This window comes from Balaenoptera musculus, chromosome 14 (assembly GCF_009873245.2).
Source record: "Balaenoptera musculus isolate JJ_BM4_2016_0621 chromosome 14, mBalMus1.pri.v3, whole genome shotgun sequence".
NCBI lineage: Eukaryota > Metazoa > Chordata > Mammalia > Artiodactyla > Balaenopteridae > Balaenoptera > Balaenoptera musculus.
In genome coordinates, this window is record NC_045798.1 from 9747372 (window position 1) to 9765842 (window position 18471).

At 36.7% G+C, this 18471-nt stretch overlaps 1 protein-coding gene across 14 annotated transcripts in view; it reads right to left on the bottom strand.

Moving 5' to 3' along the window:
- Positions 1-18471, bottom strand: part of ATXN2 (ataxin 2) — a 132820-nt gene that overhangs the window by 12383 nt on the left and 101966 nt on the right. For 12 of the 14 annotated variants that reach the window (XR_005016201.1, XR_005016200.1, XR_005016202.1 and 9 more), the window contains 5 exons: positions 10441-10625; positions 9980-10112; positions 6306-6359; positions 1233-1378; positions 329-556 (listed from right to left, as the gene is read on the bottom strand). Coding sequence is in view for 10 of the 14 variants with exons in the window: in XM_036823297.1 (XP_036679192.1) it covers positions 329-556; positions 1233-1378; positions 6306-6359; positions 9980-10112; positions 10441-10625 (746 nt within the window). In the remaining 4 variants the exon portion in view is untranslated. The remainder of the gene's footprint in view (positions 1-328; positions 557-1232; positions 1379-6305; positions 6360-9979; positions 10113-10440; positions 10626-18471) is intronic. The other 2 variants (XM_036823300.1, XM_036823299.1) reach the window with 1 other exon arrangement.

The following is an 18471-nucleotide window of genomic DNA, read 5'->3' on the forward strand; positions in this document are numbered from 1 at the left end:
ATATAGCAATGAAGCTATATAAACATAGCAAAGCAGATACAGCAAGGAAAGAATTAGGTTGCATTCCAGAGTCAAAGATATTTTTAAGGTCTCAGTTGGGAAACGTTAAAAGACTGACCAATCAGCAACTTCACTGATCCCATTACAAAACCACACAAACATTCATTTAGGGCCAGATCACATGTATTTGAGTGGAAAAAAGGAGACAAGCAAATGGCATCACACACAGGGGTTCCTGGCTTGAAGAGCACCCTGGCTCTTTGCTGCTTATCTGACCACCTTCATTTCCTACTTGGTCTTCACAGAAAGTTGGCTAAAGCGGGTTTACCTGAGGTACATGGGCCATGTGGGGTGGATTGGTATAAGCCGGCTGAACATGAGAAGGATGAATCGTAAAGACGGTCTGTTGTGCTGTTGGGAAACTATTCTGTGGCGACTGTGTATTGGAGGCAGGTGTCATGGAAGGTGGGGTTGGTGCGAGCCCCGCATGGTAAATGGCTGACTGCTGCTGCGGACTGGCCAGATGGAGAGCCTGGGCGGCCTGGTGCTGATGGTGCTGCAAAGTAACAGGAAAGAATTGAGAAAATCTTCTTTAAGGAAGAGCAGTTTAAGGGTCACACACAAAGCTGAGTTTTGCATATGACAACAGGCTCCCTCTGGGCCTATCTAAGATGAGGGGCAATGGCAGGTACCAGAGAATATACAGGGAGTAGAAGCAGGGCTGGGGTGGGGGGTGCCTCCTGTTCACAAACATTCCTGTCTGGGCTGCAAGTCTGATTCTCAGCCTACAAGCCCTCAACCAGCAGTGGTAAAACAGAACTACTGCTCCAGGGGCCTGACAGATGTCAAAGAGCTCCTTAAGCGCCTTCTTAACAAACATGATTAAAGAAGCTAATAGGAAAAAAACAAAAACAAAAACAACAAACACCCTTCTCATGTAAACATTAGAAATGAGATTTTTAAAAGTCCCAAGCCAATTCCTTACTTTATGTTAGATTTTTCAATATTGGTTAAGTTTCCAGAACTTACCCCATCACCTTATTCTCAATATGTACCTTAAGGTGATTTAAACCTGGGGGCACAGCCTGCAGAGCTGTACACTGGCTCCATGAGGCAGGGCTGCTCGGTGTTTTGATCACGTGGTACCTAGCATCTTGCCTGGCACTGAAGAAAACACTCAATAAACAGAACGATGAAGCAATTCTGGTGAAGGCCTCTCAGTTCCTCCTTACCTGAACAGGACTGGGTGCAGGATGGCTTCCACCATGTTGGCTTTGCTGCTGTCCAGTGGGAGTAGCTGAAGGCTGAGGATGTGGAGTATGAGGGTGCAAGGTAGCATTAGGGTGCGCATACTGCTGAGCAAGGGAGCCAGTGGAAACTAAAGTGAAAGGAAAAGAAATGTGTATAATTGACAGGTGTCATGCTCTTAATCGCTCCTCTATGCCTCATCAACTTTCAGCTCATCCAGTCTTCTTGATGCTCAATGCCTAACCAATCTCTATATTTGACTCCATTTAAACCACCCGCTTCTTAAAAAAATGGGAAGTTACTGCTTAACAGTCAGACTAGCATTTTATTCATATAACATAGCTGTACACATTATATCAAAATCTAATTAGTTTAAATTTACTTCTAAAACAGTCACTAGGTTTCCTGAAAAGGCAACTTAAAAGCATAGACAGAAACAATTCAAACAATCCCCTCTCTGCGATCTGTCTCTGTGTCTCTCTCTCTCTTACACACACACATTTAGCTCAAGGCCATCATCTGGCTAACCTCACCATGCTACTGCCCTGGACCTGATGCAGTATCCCCTGGGCACAGACTATACCAGGGCTGTAGTAAGGGGCTGGATAAGGTGTGTGGCAAGGTCAGGGCTCTATCTTCAGGGCCAAATGACCACAATCTCTCTCAGCTGATCATAGAAGCCACTCTGCCACTCAGTTCATTCTCTGGGCCTCCCTGCTCAAGATCTCTCACCTTTGCTTATAAAATCTAGTAAATGGGATTACCTAAACTATGTAGAAAAATGAATTCCCTTCAAAGCATCCTAGCCTTTAAAAAGAATTTTACTAGCTAGAGTAACCTCAAAGGAAATACGATGAGCTAGTTTAAGTAAAAATGTGTTCATTAAAGCTAAGAACCCAAAGCCAATTCTTTGTGAATCTCAGCACAGACCATACCTTGGCACAAAACAGGGAGATGAGGTATAAATTCATTTGTTCATGTCATCCCCAAACAGCAATTTGAGAATCAAAAGCACAAGATGGGTTCATTGCTTCCAGTGACTACTAATAGCACACTGATACAAATCTAACCATGATGTGGCAATGAGCTGAGGACAATGTTCTCAAGATGTATCTCCTCTTGGAAGTCAATGTGTCAATTCCAGAATACTTCTTCACATTCTTCGTATGCTGCTACATATAGGGGACTGATGGGGAGAAGCAAACACTGCTTTGGGATCAGGTACCCTAACAACAGCAGTCTAACAGGCTGGCTGCTGAGAGTTACCAGCATAGATGACTCTGGATGAGTCCAATGTAAATGTTATGCAGAGGGTTAGGCACATGAAACAATTCTATAATGCTTGACATTGTAGGGCCAAGGACCAACATTCCAGCCCAACTGGTCATCTCCTCAACTGTATATGTATCCTTTAAAGAGAGGAGGGTGAGGCAAAGAGCAGTGCTAGCATCACCTGTGCATCCACTGCCAACACCACAGTGGGCGTCTATACTAAGTTAACTTCCAGATTAGATTAAACAAAGCATTTTTGTTTATACACTGGGAAAATCCCCTAGCTGTAACAGTTAACATACACTGGAACATATTAACAAGGAAAACTGGCAACGTATTCTTTGGGTGTTTTTCAAGAAGTCAGTGACAGTTTTCTGGGACATGGGAAAAATAATGTGCTAACAGCTTTCTTGAGTTTCACAGTCCCATGAATCTATGAAAGTAGTCAGTGTCTTTTTTTCTAATTCATTGGCTTATTAAAAGGCCATTCTTCACCATCATATTCATTAAGTTAAGCTTCTGACCCCCAAAACTGTCTGGGCACTGACTTAGTTAGTCTAAAAGACTTGAGATAAATTTTGAACCCTTGTTCTTGTAAAAATCTTACACTTATTTTTCAAATTTATTTTTAAATAATTAGAACAGCTACATGTAGCTAGTGGCTACTGATTGGACATCATTATTTGTAGCACATTTCCTTCATCACAAAAAGTTTTATTGAATAGTGATATCTAGAGTCATTCATGCTCCCTTATTTTCAAGGCACTTGCATTAAAATCCTCCCTACTATAAATTCTTAAATGTTTCATTTGTAACAGTTCTAATCTGTCTGGGGGAATGCAATTCCCGAATCCAAATTCTATTTATGAGGTTTCATAGAGTACAGAATCTCAAAGTTTCTATTTATTTAACCTTATTTATTCAAGAAACTTTTGTACCAAAGTTTTAAATTTCATTTTTAATTACCTTTTAAGCAAAGTATTAAGGAAATAAAAAGTAACAATAATCAACTCTAGCTGGGTGCTATTTTATTAATATTCATACATAAAAAAGCATGGTCATCACAAAGAGAATAATTACACCCATGAAGTCTCATAATTAAGTTATTCATCAATTAGAAAAATGTTAAAATCTTGAAATTATTTGGAGAGAATTAAAGATGGAAGTATTTTTTACTATGCATTTAAAAAAGGCATCTCTGTGATAGTTTACCAATACTGAAAGGCTATAAGATAGAGTATTCTAATCTATATGTCATTTGCATTCATAGCATAAATACTTCAAGTAATCCAAGCTGAATGCATCTACATAGGCTTTTGTTTAAAAAAACCATCCTTTCCCTATCTGAACACCAATAAACTGCAATGCATTATAAAAAAAATTAAGCAGATTTAAACATACATCATAGGCTAACAAATAAAATGTGAGGATGTTTGATTAGAAATATCTTCCTTTGTTCATCATCTTGCTTAAAGATGTTTGCTAAGCAAGTACCTTACCCAGGAATTCTTTTCCTCCTTCAAATATGAAAACTGAGTAGCTAATTGGGGAAAATGTGGAACTTATACACTTTAATAGTAAAAACAACAAAAATATACTTTGGTTCCTTGAAAGGCCAGTTAAGAAGGAGACAAAGACAAGTAGGATAAGAGGGAAATTAAAAGGCTGAGGGGCAGGGGGGAAGGCTGGAAGAGGGGAGGGGGGAGAGAGAGATAAGAGAAAGGAACGAAGATAGAGTAAATGAGGGGAAAAATCTAAGAGAATTAGGGAAAGGGAGAAGCGGAGCGTGACAGGCAGTAAATTCTGGGCTTTCCTGAGCTAAGCCTATCATTTAACTGCTTTTATTATACATGCTCATTAGCTAAAGATTCCAGAGAAGTTAAAAATAAAGTGATTTTTCTTCCAAATTCTGATTTAGCTATCCATCAGTTAAACTTCTATTTATAAAACCTAAGTTGCCTTCATGAAACCTGGATTAGTTCAAGCTAATCAAAGAAATAACAATTTTTTGGGCCAGACCCAGTCCAGAAGTTTCCCGCTCACTGTGTTCCTCGATATAAATGTTTAAAACTCTAATTATGTGATTTGTCAAATCCTCAAAACACTAACCACAATCCAAAAATCATTTCCTAAGCCATGATCTTACTGAAGCCAATGCAGTCCATAGAGATGTGCATTTAATTTAATATAGAAGTTATTAAATTAAACCTAATTTAATAACTAGGTTTTGTCATTTTTGACCTTGGATGCACAAGACATGAGAGAACACCAGCACAGCAAACCTTTAAAAATGAAACAAAACAAAATCTCCCAACTTTTAAATCTGATGTTAAATTCAGAAAAAAGGAAGTAAAGAAAAGTTGAAAACTCTTTAAAAGGGGAATAAAAGGCAACTAGATCAAACAAACCAGGACAAAATGCTTAGAAGGGGGTGGGGGTGGGGTATGAAACAGCAAATTAAATTACAAATAGCAGCCCCACTGTTAGTTTCTTTTAAAAGTACTGATATTCTCTTTTAGGGAAAGTTGTGCTAAGGCAGTTAATGCTTAGGTGTGATGATTAAGGACCTTTTAGCTACTTACCAGGAAACTGACTCCAAAACTACTAACAGAGACAGTAAGATGGTGAGGATAACTACATTTGAGACCTCAAACTGAGTACATAATAGAATTACTGACAGTGTCTTTTATATACTATACCACATACATAGTTTCCCTTTAACAGTTATATATACAGCAAGACTCCTTTTTAAAGAGCATCTATTAAAGGATTAAATTTGTTAACATTTCCTAGCACCAAATAAATAATATGTATGCACTTATTTTTGGATACCAAGTCAAGGCACAATTAATGAAAATTTAAGTCAAAATGTTTTCTAAATGCTTTTTAAAATTTGGCATCTAGTATATTCAGACATTCAGTCATTCTAAAATAATTTCAAATTTAGTCTCTAACATAAAATTTTAATCCTTAATATCCCCTAGAATATAGTATTTCACATAAAGTGACATATATTATACTGTCATACATTTCTAAAGGATTCCTGCAAGTTAGTGACTTTCCCATCCAAATACCAAAAGCCCATGAATAAGCCTTATTTAAAAATTTCCCTACAAATAGAGAAAACAAACCTTACGAGTTCATTTCCAAAAGCAATCCCTGCTCAGACTTTCTCCATTTAGGAGCAATCATTCACCTTTCCACTGGTGGTGAGAGGGGGCTGGTGTTGCCAAAGATAATCTCTGGTAGTTGCTAGGTCATGCTTTCCTGCTTAAACTCAAGACATCCATGAGGTGTCTGCTACCTGAATATCATAAACCTGCAGTCATGCAAAGACTGAAAATACAGAAACGTTCCCCCCCTAGTATTTCAACCCTATTCAATTAAAAATCCTTGTAAGGATAAATTTTTTCTTACCAGGATACTAAAAAAAACCCTAATGTTTTAAGCTTGTGGTGGCTTGCTTTGCTTTGTTTTAAAAACGGCTGTTCAGGAAAAGTTTCTCTGAACAAGGAGAGTATTAGGCATTTCCAAAACAGTCACGTGTTTGCTTGGTATGCAAAAATTAATTTCTGAAACAACTCAATTTTTAAATTAACTCCAGCTTTCTTAAGCTGGGTTATATTTCCTTTTTAAAAACTCTGGATTATTTTCATATATGTATATTTTTAATGATTTTGTCTGGCACAAGGAAAAGACTGCTCAACAAGTCTACTCCCTTAACATGTATTCTTTAAAAAGTGTTTTACTGTTCAATTAAAATTAGTATAAAAAACCCAACTCACTGGCAAAGTAGAAAGAAGGGCTTGTCTCCTTGTTGTATGGTAATTTGGGACATGCTGAATTTGGGAAATAGAAAGGTTAATTAGCCTTTTAAGGTGTGCATTTTCCTAATTTTCTGGAAAGGTTGACATATTTAGTAATTTCTTTTTGTATTCATGCATAACTCATTTTTCTTATTTTACAAGAGATGACAAGCACTTTAAACATCACTACAAAATTAAATAAGATAGGGCTGAAGCAAAAGACACTTTTCTTCTTTATTGGGTTGTCAAGTACCACATGCTCACTTACTTAAATGAAAGGAATAAAGTTATTATCTAATAAAAAGACCAACATTGCATTCCACTGAACAACCTTGATATAAATAATGTACCAAAACAAAATAATATTTACCAAGTTTAATTTAAAAGACTAATCCAATTTTGCAAATCATTAATAGAAATGTCACCTTACACCTTATTCTGTAAGGTGTTTACTAGGCATCTGGTAATGGATCCAAAAATTCAGAAACATAGTAATAGTAAACAAGGGTACGATATCATTTCTTATTAAACTGTCTACATAAAGGTGTGTGCGTGTGTGTGTCTAAGTACACTTGGAAGGATATGCACCAAAATGTTAACCGGTGATTGTAAGGGAGAAGATTAATAGGTGCATTTTAAATCTTTTTGCTTACTGTATTTTTGAATTTATCTGCATTAAACTACCAAAAATAAACCAAAAAAAGGATTCTGGATTGAACTCTTCCTGAGTAGAGAAAATTTCATTATTACTGTTTCTAAAAGGGAAAACAAAGTTAGATGAATGAAACAAAATGAGATGAATTATAAGACTAGATGTTAAGGAAACAAAGAGTAACTTATTAGGAGGAAGAGGGCAGAGGCAATGATGAAAGTGAAGTTAAAGTTAAGGTCAAAGAGATGAAGTTTGCGATCAAAGTCCTTCCTAAGATATCTAGAAAGAGTACAAGGTCAACAATTCTTAGAATGTATCTCCTAATAATTTAAATGTTCAGTGATCTGTTAGCATATTTATATTAAATACACCAAAAAAATTAAAAACAATAACCAGGCTTTCATTTTGTAGTCATTTCTATTCGCAAAGGCTTTTGCTATGACCATAACAATTAATGAATGACAAAAAGGTGACATACAATTGTCATTAACATCTGGGTGCATATTCTTTTGTTTGCATTAAAAGTTTAAAAAAACCTAGATAGGATGTAGCTTAAGAATAAATATAATTCATACTCAAAATATGTGGTTCCTTTCGGAATATAAAATATAAACTGTTCAAGGGAAATGAATATAAAATTAGCATTTCTATACAAGTTTTGTCTTATAGTTTAAAATAACGTATTTAAAATTTGTCTATATTTGGCATAATTGGATTTGGAAGATCTAAAATAACTGAAATAAATTATTGAAGAATTAATGAACTTGCTACAGCAGATTAAATTATGGCTTATTGTGGTAAGGAACAAACCAATTCATTTCCCAGTGTTCTCTTTAGGGTATGAAGTATCCAAAACAGAACCAGCAACAATCATAGCAAATCTACAGCTTTGCCCCTAGCTGCCCTCATCAACACCCATCAATGAAATATAATACAATCTGTGTAAACTGCAGGAGAGTAATTCAGATTTGGTTGAGCAACTTTCTCCTGGTATCAAAGAACTAGCTTTGATGACTAATTCATTCCAGATTTCACTGGACATTAGGTCTAGTATTTTGTTTCTTTGCAATATTTACTATTTACCCACACTTGAATGGACTTCAGGGTCCAAGACCAACTGCTTTTCAAATGGAAATATTCTGGGAAGGTAGTTATAAAAACCATTAGTGCCTCAAATACAGTATTTACTGTACTGGCTGTTTCAAACCAATGAACATCCAATCAAAAGACAAAGTCAGATGTTGGTAGTGAGTGAATATACATTGAGGAGAAAGATTCTGCTTGACATCACAGTATTACTATAATGTCTCAAAGGTGTGGGCACACAAATAGCTATTCTCTAAAAGCAATGGAAATTTTAACTCAAGTTTCAGATCTTATTCCAAGGGGAGTATCCCAGAAAATGGGAAGAAAGAAATGTTTTTTCCACTTGTTACGTCAAGATGTATTCAGAAATGTATAATATGTATAATAAACAATCTTAATAAACTGTGTCACCTAAGACTTTAGCAAACTGGAAAATTATTGAAATGTATACAAATTGCATAAAAGTTAGTGTGATAAATCAGTGGTGCCTTTTCACACATACTTAGTCCTGGTTAAGACAACTAAAGACAAGCCAATGATAGGAGATCACAACCAAAATCATAAGCCAAATCAGTACGTCAATCTTTCAATTAAATTATAGATGGGCTTCTTGAAAGAAATGTTTTTCAAAATGGAGCAATCACATCATTTTAATTTAAAGAGCATAATCAACAAGAGAAAATTTTAAGTGTGGAAAATTAAGATCTGACAAGTATTTTATTAAAAAAAAAAAGCCTTTAATCATGTAAAATTCCTATCATTTGTGAACCAGTGGTAAAGGAGCATGCCTCCAGAAAGAAAACATTAGCAGTGGGTTCCAGGTGACAAGAATGATTGTTGCTGCCTGAGTCCTATTCCTATAAACCTACAAAATGTTATAAACTGTTATCTAAAGTTAAAAAAAATGAAAGCCTTTATATTCTTATTAGTCACTCAAAAAGTTTAAAGAGGTTTAAAAAATGAAATGTCCATGTAGTTACATGTAATATTAATTTCATTTTCAAAGTGGTTCACTTTTCAATTGTATGAATAAACTTAAATTTCTCTCCCTCTCCAAAAAAACTGAAATGCCAATGGGAAAACCTAAATGACAGTACAGGAGTCCTCAGAAAAGTTCAAAACAAAATTTAGATCTTAATAAAACTGGTACTAATTAAAGGTGCATTTTGAAAAATATAATATGGGACGACCCATTAATTCTATATTACAAAATATAAGCGGAAATCTTATTTTAAATTCTAACACTGAAAACAATATTATTTTATTACTTTAGACAGTTGCAAAGTTGACTTGCACAAAGTTCTCCGGCCACAAAACTAAGATGGTAATTTTAGCTTATTACTCATATATATCGTTTAATTTTATATAGAATACTTTTCATTTTCATTTTATCACTGTATACTCATTTAAAGTATGAATCTGTCAAAAGCAGATCTAATATTACACAATTCCGACCACTTGAAATAAAGCATGATGCAGAAACGTAGTAGCATTGTAACAAATAGCAATAAAATATGCAATGTCAGTGACCCCCAGGGTAAGGAGTGAAGCAGAATGTTTTCTTGCTTTCATTACGGTAAAACTTTCTTGCATGCCTTAGGAAGGGTATACCAAATGATGTTATTGATGAGGAAGAGGAGAAAGATACCTTTCTCCACAAAAGATGCTTTTACACACATTATTACATTTTAGTTAAAGAGAGACAATGGAACAGAGAGAAATTTCAAAGTAGAAATGATTTGCCAAGACTTATAGAGCAGGTCGGAGAGAGAAATGGATTCATCTTTTCTTTAGATTCTTGACCCTCAATGTCATAAAAGGCAGAGTTATTCTTAAACAGAGCATCTTTTCAGAGCTTAAAAACACAGTAAGAATAGTCACACACTTTGAAAAAGACAAACAAAGTGCTTCCTACCATACATCGCATGCGTCTGCTCATGAGCCCCGTACTGAGTTGCTGAAGAAGATACTAAACCAGGCTGGGCATGTGTTGGTGGTGCCATCATTCTAGCATTACCCTGTATTACAGGACTATAGACATGAGGATGCTGTGTTCAAACAAAAAATAAAGAGAAAAACATTAAAGTACCAGATATAGTCAAGTAGATTTTAGTTATGTCTTAACTCCATGGTTTCCAGGTTTCCAGAAACAACTCCTAAAATTCTAAATCCTTTCTTGGCTAGAAAGGATTTAGCCTTTGAAACACTTACATTGATCAGCAACTTTCTATTAGGTTAAAAACTACCCCCAAATCCTTAGCTGCCTACCCCACTGTTAATGCATAGCACAAAATATAAAGGAAAAACCCCTTTACCATACTAAAAGTTACTTCAATGGAACAACAATTAAGAGTTATTAGGTCATATCAGACTTACCTGAGACTGATAATGTGGCACATGCTGAACAAGAGGCTGATTTGGAAACTGCTGAGGACTATAGGCAACATATTGTGTGGAATAAGCTGGTGGGGTGGCCACAATTGGTGGGCCTGCTGCTGAGGCTGGGTGCATCATGGTACTCTGATGATGTTGGTCTTGCCGTTGTTGGGGCATATTTGGTACTGCAGGAAAAAACGACGTAATATTAGAACACAGCAGCTCCTTATTAGCATAAAATACACGAACACGGTCCATAAGGCTCTGCATGATTGGGTCAAAGCCTACCTCTCCGATGCCATGTTTTACCACACCCATCCCCCTTCAGCCACTATGGGCTGTTTTCCTATCATATATGCTATTCCTCAGACTCAAACCCCAATCCCCTACTGCCAGGTTGGAAAATTTTTACTTGTCCATCAAGTGTCAGCTTGAAAGCAACATTCTCAGAGAGATACTCTGTGATGACCCCCAGACTTCATCAACTCCCTGTAATTACAAGACTCTTACAGCACTACGAAACATTTCCCTCTTACTTCTCATATAATCCCTGTTTGAGACACTGAATTATGCCATTGCTAGAGAAGGGCACTGGATTTTATTCAAAGAAAAACAAAAGTACAACAAAAAAGCCAAAACAGAACCAACACTTATCTTAACTCCATCTTTCTAAATTTCCTACCACTGAACTCTTGCCTTCTCAAACACAGCATCACACACTACCATGTAGCGCTTTAAAAAAATTGTAATAGCTCTTTTAAAACATTACTTTTTGTCTTTTATTATTCCACACAAATTTCTGCCTATAATCCGCTCCATTAAAGCTCTAGTTAACAATTTAGCTCAACTGTCATCTCCTCTGTATCATCTTTCCCAGTCCCCCACAAAAGAGCTAGCTGCATGCTCTGTGTACCTTTTCCTCACATGTTTATTACAGCACTGACTCTTGTCTGTGATGGGTTTATGGTCCTATGTTAACCAAGCCACTTGAGGGAAGAAGCTGTGAACCACTGCTTACAGCAAGACACAAAGAATGTGTAACTTCGTATGTTCACAAAATCATCAAAACTGACTACACAGGTAACTGCTAATGTAGAGACAGAATTTGTCTTTTTTTAAAAATATTTGAAATTTTTTGCTAAAAATTTAATGACTGTTGCTGATACTTAGGAGAGCTAGTTATACACTGTGTTGTCTAGTCAGAAAAGCAAACTTGAAAACAGAGAAAACCAATTAGGTAATATTGTTCTGAATTTAACCTTGAGATTCCCACATATTGAAAAAGCACACCCTAGTAAAGAAAAGCCACCCCAAACTCAAATATCATTTTTATCACATGAAAGTTTGTCTAATTAAGCTAAATAAGCTTAACTTACTCACTATCACTATTTCTTTTCATACTTTACAACCCTCACATATTAAAATTTTTTTTCAAAAAGCCATTCAAGTTTACTGATTTTTAAAAATAAAAAATTCTAGTTATAAAAACAATGCTTGGGACTTCCCTGGGGGCTCAGTAGTTAAGAATCCGCCTGCCAATGCAGGGGACACAGGTTCGAGCCCTGGTCCAGGAAGATTCCCACATGCCGCGGAGCAACTAAGCCTGTGTGCCACAACTACTGAGCCCGTGCTCTAGGGCCCGCGAGCCGCAATTACTGCAGCTACTGAAGCCTGCACACCTAGAGCCCATGCTCCACAACAAGAGAAGCCACCACAATGAGAAGCCTGCGCGCAGCAACGAAGACACAACACAGCCAAAAACTAAAAATTAAAAAAGAAAACAAAAAACAAAACAAAAAAAACAATGCTTGAACAAAATCTTAAAAGATAAAGTATACAGAGATATACCTGGTTTTATGGTTGTATTACCCCTCACCCACCCAAACTGAATCTACCTTAATCTTAAACTACAGTTTAGACTGGCCATACTTCAGCCATTTCATTATATCAATGGTTTTCAACTGGGAGCAATTTTGCCTTTCAAGGGTCATTTGGCAACATCTGGAGACATTTTTGGTTGTCACAATTAGAGAAGGGGAGGATACTACTAGCATCTAATGGGTAGAGGCCAGGGATGCTAATAAACATCCTATAATGCACAGACCCTACCCCAGTCTAACCCCACACACAAAGAATATCTGTCCCAAAATGTTCCTGACTTCAGCATATCTTCAAATACAACTCAATTTTTCTCACAGGACGCAAAAATGATAACACTGCATTACGCACCAAGAAGACAAAGAGGTGGTTTTGTGCAAAAAGGCACTACTATCATGAAGGAAAGATATGCCTTATATGATCTATGGCTGCATTTCAGAAGCAAGTCCTTAATTTTCCCTGTTATTTGAAGAGTAAAGCAGCAGGATATAAGATTAACATAAAGATGGCAAATAGCCTTCATATACATAGAAGATGCAATGGAAAAGATGAACCCACTTTACATTAACAATAAAAAAAGAAAATACCTAAGGCAAAAACTGAAGAAACACATAAAACCTTTAAGAGAAACTTAAAAATACTACTGAAGGGGCTTCCTTGGTGGCGCAGTGGTTAAGAATCCACTTGCCAATGCAGGGAACACGGGTTCAAGCCCTGGTCCGGGAAGATCCCACATGCCGCGGAGCAACTAAGCCCGTGCACCACAACTACTGAGCCCATGTGCCACAACTACTGAAGCCCATGTGCCTAGAGTCTGTGCTCCACAGCAAGAGAAGCCACGACAATGAGAAGCCTGTGCACGGCAATGAAGACCCAACGCAGCCAAAAATAAAAACAAATAAATAAAAAAAAGAAACAAACAAACAAAAAAAACAACTACTGAAGGTAGAGAAGCAGATTTAAACAAGCAGAAAGGCATCATTTGTTCGTGGATAGGAAGACAATATAAAGATAGCAATTCTCCTCTAAGTTAATTTCTAAATTATATATTTATAAATTTAATGTGGTTCTAATGAAAATGCCAATTGGAAAACTGAATATTAAAACCCAGGAGTTCATACTAATAGAACAACAACAACAACAACAACAAACCCTCACTGGTCAACCTTTAGGGACAATAGGAAACCAACTCATTATTTTGAGAACTGCCTTGAAATGATGGGCAGTTTAGCTGCCTTTCTTTCACAAACTGTACCTCACGGTAACCAAATAGTTCGACAAGGTAAAGTTTTTCTTTATAGAAATAGTCCAGCTAATAATTGAAAAAGAGATGACAGAATGAGAATGCTGTTTTGCAATCCTTAATGAAATAATGAATCTAGCGCTAGACAGTGATTATCAGTGCTGCTAAAACAGAGAAGAGCTGGTATGAAAAGTTATCCTGGATAGATAAGGCAGCCAAGTTACTCCTACTATCCAAAAAAAAAAAAAAAAAAAAAAAGACAGAGGTAAGACACTGACTCCTAATAAAAGTACACACATCATCTATGAAACAATCCAGGTTAAGTTTTAAAAAATACAAACTAATCTTTTTTTTTTTTAATTATTTATTTATTTTTTTAATTTTTATTTTATTTTATTTTTAAATTTTTTTGGCTGCATTGGGTCTTCATTGCTGCGCGCGGGCTTTCTCCAGTTGCGGTGAGCGCGGGCTACTCTTCGTTGCGGTGCACAGGCTTCTCACTGCGGTGGCTTCTCTTGTTGCAGAGCATGGGCTCTAGGCGCACGGGCTTCAGTAGTTGTGGCTCGTGGGCTCAGTAGTTGTGGCTCACGGACTCTAGAGCTCAGGCTCAGTAGTTGTGGCGCACGGGCTTAGTTGCTCCGCGGCATGTGGGATCTTCCTGGATCAGGGCTCGAACCCGTGTCCCCTGCATTGGCAGGCGGATTCTTAACCACTGCACCACCAGGGAAGTCCCAAACTAATCTTTCTTATCTACAATCAGTTCACAAGGATTACAGGGGACAGAGGAACACTTTAAACAATATCACAGGGACACAATCCATTAAATTCAGACGGTGGGAAAGAATATAGGACAAAACAAATTAGATTTAAATAAGATAGAAAGGGAAAAGACTAAGGAGAAACCTATAAGAGAGAGTTAACGTTAAGAGAGAGAAACCAATCAAATGAAAAGTGCGGATTCTGGATTGTGGCTCAACAAGCCAACTATTAAGAAAAATTCATAAGACAGTAAGAAAAACTTGTGCTCTACACATTTGATAGGAAGAAATAACTGCTAATTTTTTTAGGTGTGAAAAATGGTATCTTAACTATGGTTTAAAAAAAGAAAGAGTCCACAACTCTGTGAGGGTATGCATGAACAAAACGTGTCTTTAAAACTGCCGTAATAAAAATTTACCACAACATAAAACAATTTTTAAAAAATGACTTAAACATGATAAACAAATGCAATTTGTAAATCTCATTCGGATCCTAACTGGAACAAATTAACTGTAAAAAAATATATTTTTAAAAAATAGCCACAGAAATTTGAGAATATAAGGGAATTACTGTTAAGTCTTTTTGGTGTGATAACTGTATTGTAATGTTTTATGTTTGTTTTTATAAGACCCCTTATCTTTAAGAATTTTAAAATAAAGCATTTACAAATAAAATGGTGTATCCGGGATATGCTTCAAAACAATCTGACAGGAGAGAGGTCCTGTAGATGAAACAAAATTGGCCATGAGTTTCTTTCTTTCTTTTTTTAAAATAAATTTATTTATTTATTTTCTTTTTGGCTGCATTGGGTCTTCGTTGCTGCGTGCGGGCTTTCTCTGGTTGCAGCGAGGGGGGGCTACTCTTCGTTGCGGTGGGCAGGCTTCTCACTGCGGTGGCTTCTCTTGTTGCGGAGCACGGGCTCTAGGCTCAGGGGCTTCAGTAGTTGCAGCACACAGGCTCAGTAGCTGTGGCTCGTGGGCTCTAGAGCGCAGGCTCAGTAGTTGTGGTGCACAGGCTTAGTTGCTCCGCGGCATGTGGGATCTTCCCGGACCAGGGCTCGAACCCGTGTCCCCTGCATTGGCAGGCGGATTCTTAACCACTGCGCCACCAGGGAAGTCCTGGCCATGAGTTTCTAACTATTAAAGCTGACCGATGAGTACTTTTATACTACTGTACTAGTCTAACTGCTTATTTGTATATGTTTGAAATTTTCAGGAATAAAAGCATTCTTAAAAGCCAACTGATTTTTTTTTAGTAGTCAACCTGAATATCAAGTTCATATGGAAAAATAAACAAGAAAGAAAAAAGTCAAGAAAACCTGAGGGGGGGAAAAAATCAATGTTGTGAGTGGACGGATGGGAAAGTAGTCTTAACAGATAGATAGTTTAACAGAATGGAAGAGAAAATCCAGATATAGATTTAACTACACATGGACACTTAATATATGATGAAAATGGCATTTCATATCAGTCTGTTCTCTGATCATAATGGAATGAAAAATAAAAAACGGAAATACCCAAATATTTGGAAATTAAACACACACTACTACCACAACATAATAAAGGCCATATATGACAAACCCACAGCCAACATCGTTCTCAATGGTGAAAAACTGAAACCATTTCCAGTAAGATCAGGAACAAGACAAGGTTGCCACTGTTACTCAACATAGTTTTGGAAGTTTTAGCCACAGCAATCAGAGAAGAAAAAGAAATAAAAAGAATCCAAACCAGAAAAGGAGAAGTAAAACTGTCATTGTTTGCAGATGACATGATACTATACATAGAGAATCCTAAAGATGCTACCAGAAAACTACCAGAGCTAATCAATGAATCTGGTAAAGGAGCAGGATACAAAATTAATGCACAGAAATCTCTTGCATTCCTATACACTAATGACAAAAAATCTGAACGAGAAATTAAGGAAACAATTCCATTTAGCACTGCAACAAAAAGAATAAAATACCTAGGAATAAACATTCCTAAGGAGACAAAAGACCTGTACTCAGAAAACTATAAGACACTGATGAAAGAAATCAAAGATGACACAGACAGATGGAGAGATATACCATGTTCTTGGATTGGAAGAATCAGTATTGTGAAAATGACAATACTACCCAAAGCAATCTACAAATTCAATGCAATCCCTATCAAATTACCAGTGGCATTTTTTTTAGAACTAGAACAAAAAATCTTAAAATTTATATGGAGACACAAAAGATCCCAAATAGCCAAAGCAGTCTTGACGGAAAAAAACGGAGCTGGTGGAATCAGACTCCCTGACTTCAGACTATACTACAAAGGTACAGTAATCAAGACAATATGGTACTGGCACAAAAACAGAAATATAGACCAATGGAACAGGATAGAAAGCCCAGAGATAAACCCATGCACATATGGTCACCTTATCTTTGATAAAGGAGGCAAGAATATACAATGGAGAAAAGACAGCCTCTTCAATAAGTGGTGCTGGGAAAACTGGACAGCTACATGTAAAAGAATGAAATTAGAACACTCCCTAACACCATACACAAAAATAAACTCAAACTGGATTAAAGACCTAAATGTAAGGCCAGACACTATAAAACTCTTAGAGGAAAATATAGGCAGAACACTCTATGACATAAATCATAGCAAGATCCTTTTTGACCCACCTCCTAGAGAAATGGAAATAAAAACAAAAAAAAAACCAAATGGGACATAATGAAACGTCAAAGCTTTTGCACAGCAAAGGAAACCATAAACAAGACGAAAAGACAACCCTCAGAATGGGAGAAAATATTTGCAAAAGAAGCAACTGACAAAGGATTAATCTCCAAAATATACAAACAGCTCATACAGCTCAATATCAAAAAGACAAACAACCCAATCCAAACATGGGCAGAAGACATTTCTCCAAAGAAGATACATAGATTTCCAACAAACATGTGAAAGGATGCTCAACATCACTAATCATTAGAGAAATGCAAATCAAAACTACAATGAGGTATCACCAGTCAGAATGGCCATCATCAAAAAATCTACAAACAATAAAAGCTGGAGAGGGTGTGGAGAAAAGGGAACCCTCTTGCACTGTTGATGGGAATGTAAATTGATACAGCCACTATGCAGAACAGTATGGAGGTTCCTTAAAAAACTAAAAATAGAACTACCATGTGACCCAGCAATCCCACTACTGGGCATATACCCTGAGAAAACCATAATTCAAAAAGAGTCATGTACCACAATGTTCACTGCAGCACTATTTACAATAGCCAGGACGTGGAAGCAACCTAAGTGTCCATCAAGAGATGAATGGATAAAGATGTGGCACATATATACAATGTAATATTACTCAGCCATAAAAAGAAACGAAACTGAGTTATCTGTAGTGAGGTGGATGGACCTAGAGTCTGTCATACAGAGTGAAGTAAGTCAGAAAGAGAAAAACAAATACCATATGCTATCACATATATATGGAATCGAACAAAAAAAAAAGGTTCTGATGAAACTAAGGGCAGGACAGTAATAAAGACACAAACGTAGAGAGTGGACTTAAGGACACGGGGAGGGGGAAGGGTAAGCTGGGATGAAGTGAGAGTGGCACTGACATATATACACTACCAAATGTGAAATAGATAGCTAGTGGAAAGCAGCCGCATAGCACAGGGAGATCAGCTCGGTGCTTTGTGACCACCTAGAAGGGTGGGATAGGGAGGGTGTGAGGGAGACGCAAGAGGGAGGGGATATGGGGATATATGTATACATATAGCTGATTCACTTTGTTATACAGCAGCAACTAACAGAACAATGTAAAGCAATTATACTCCAATAAAGATGTTAAAAAACAAAACAAAACAAAACACTATTAAATAACCCATTGGTCAAAGAAGAAATCATAAGACAGAGAATATTTTGAATGAAATATGAAAATAAAACACATCAAGTTTTAGCGATGTAGCTAAAGCAATGATTAGAAATGTATAGCTTTAAATGCTTCTATTCTAATAAAGAAAGTTTTAAAATCAATGATCTAAGCAACTGCCTTAAGAAACTAGAAAAGGAACAGAAAATTAAATCCAAAGAAAACAAAGAAAGGAAATGATAAAGAGAAAAATCAATGAAAGTATTGGGTTGGCCAAAAAGTTTCTTTGGTTTTGTTCTGTACAATGG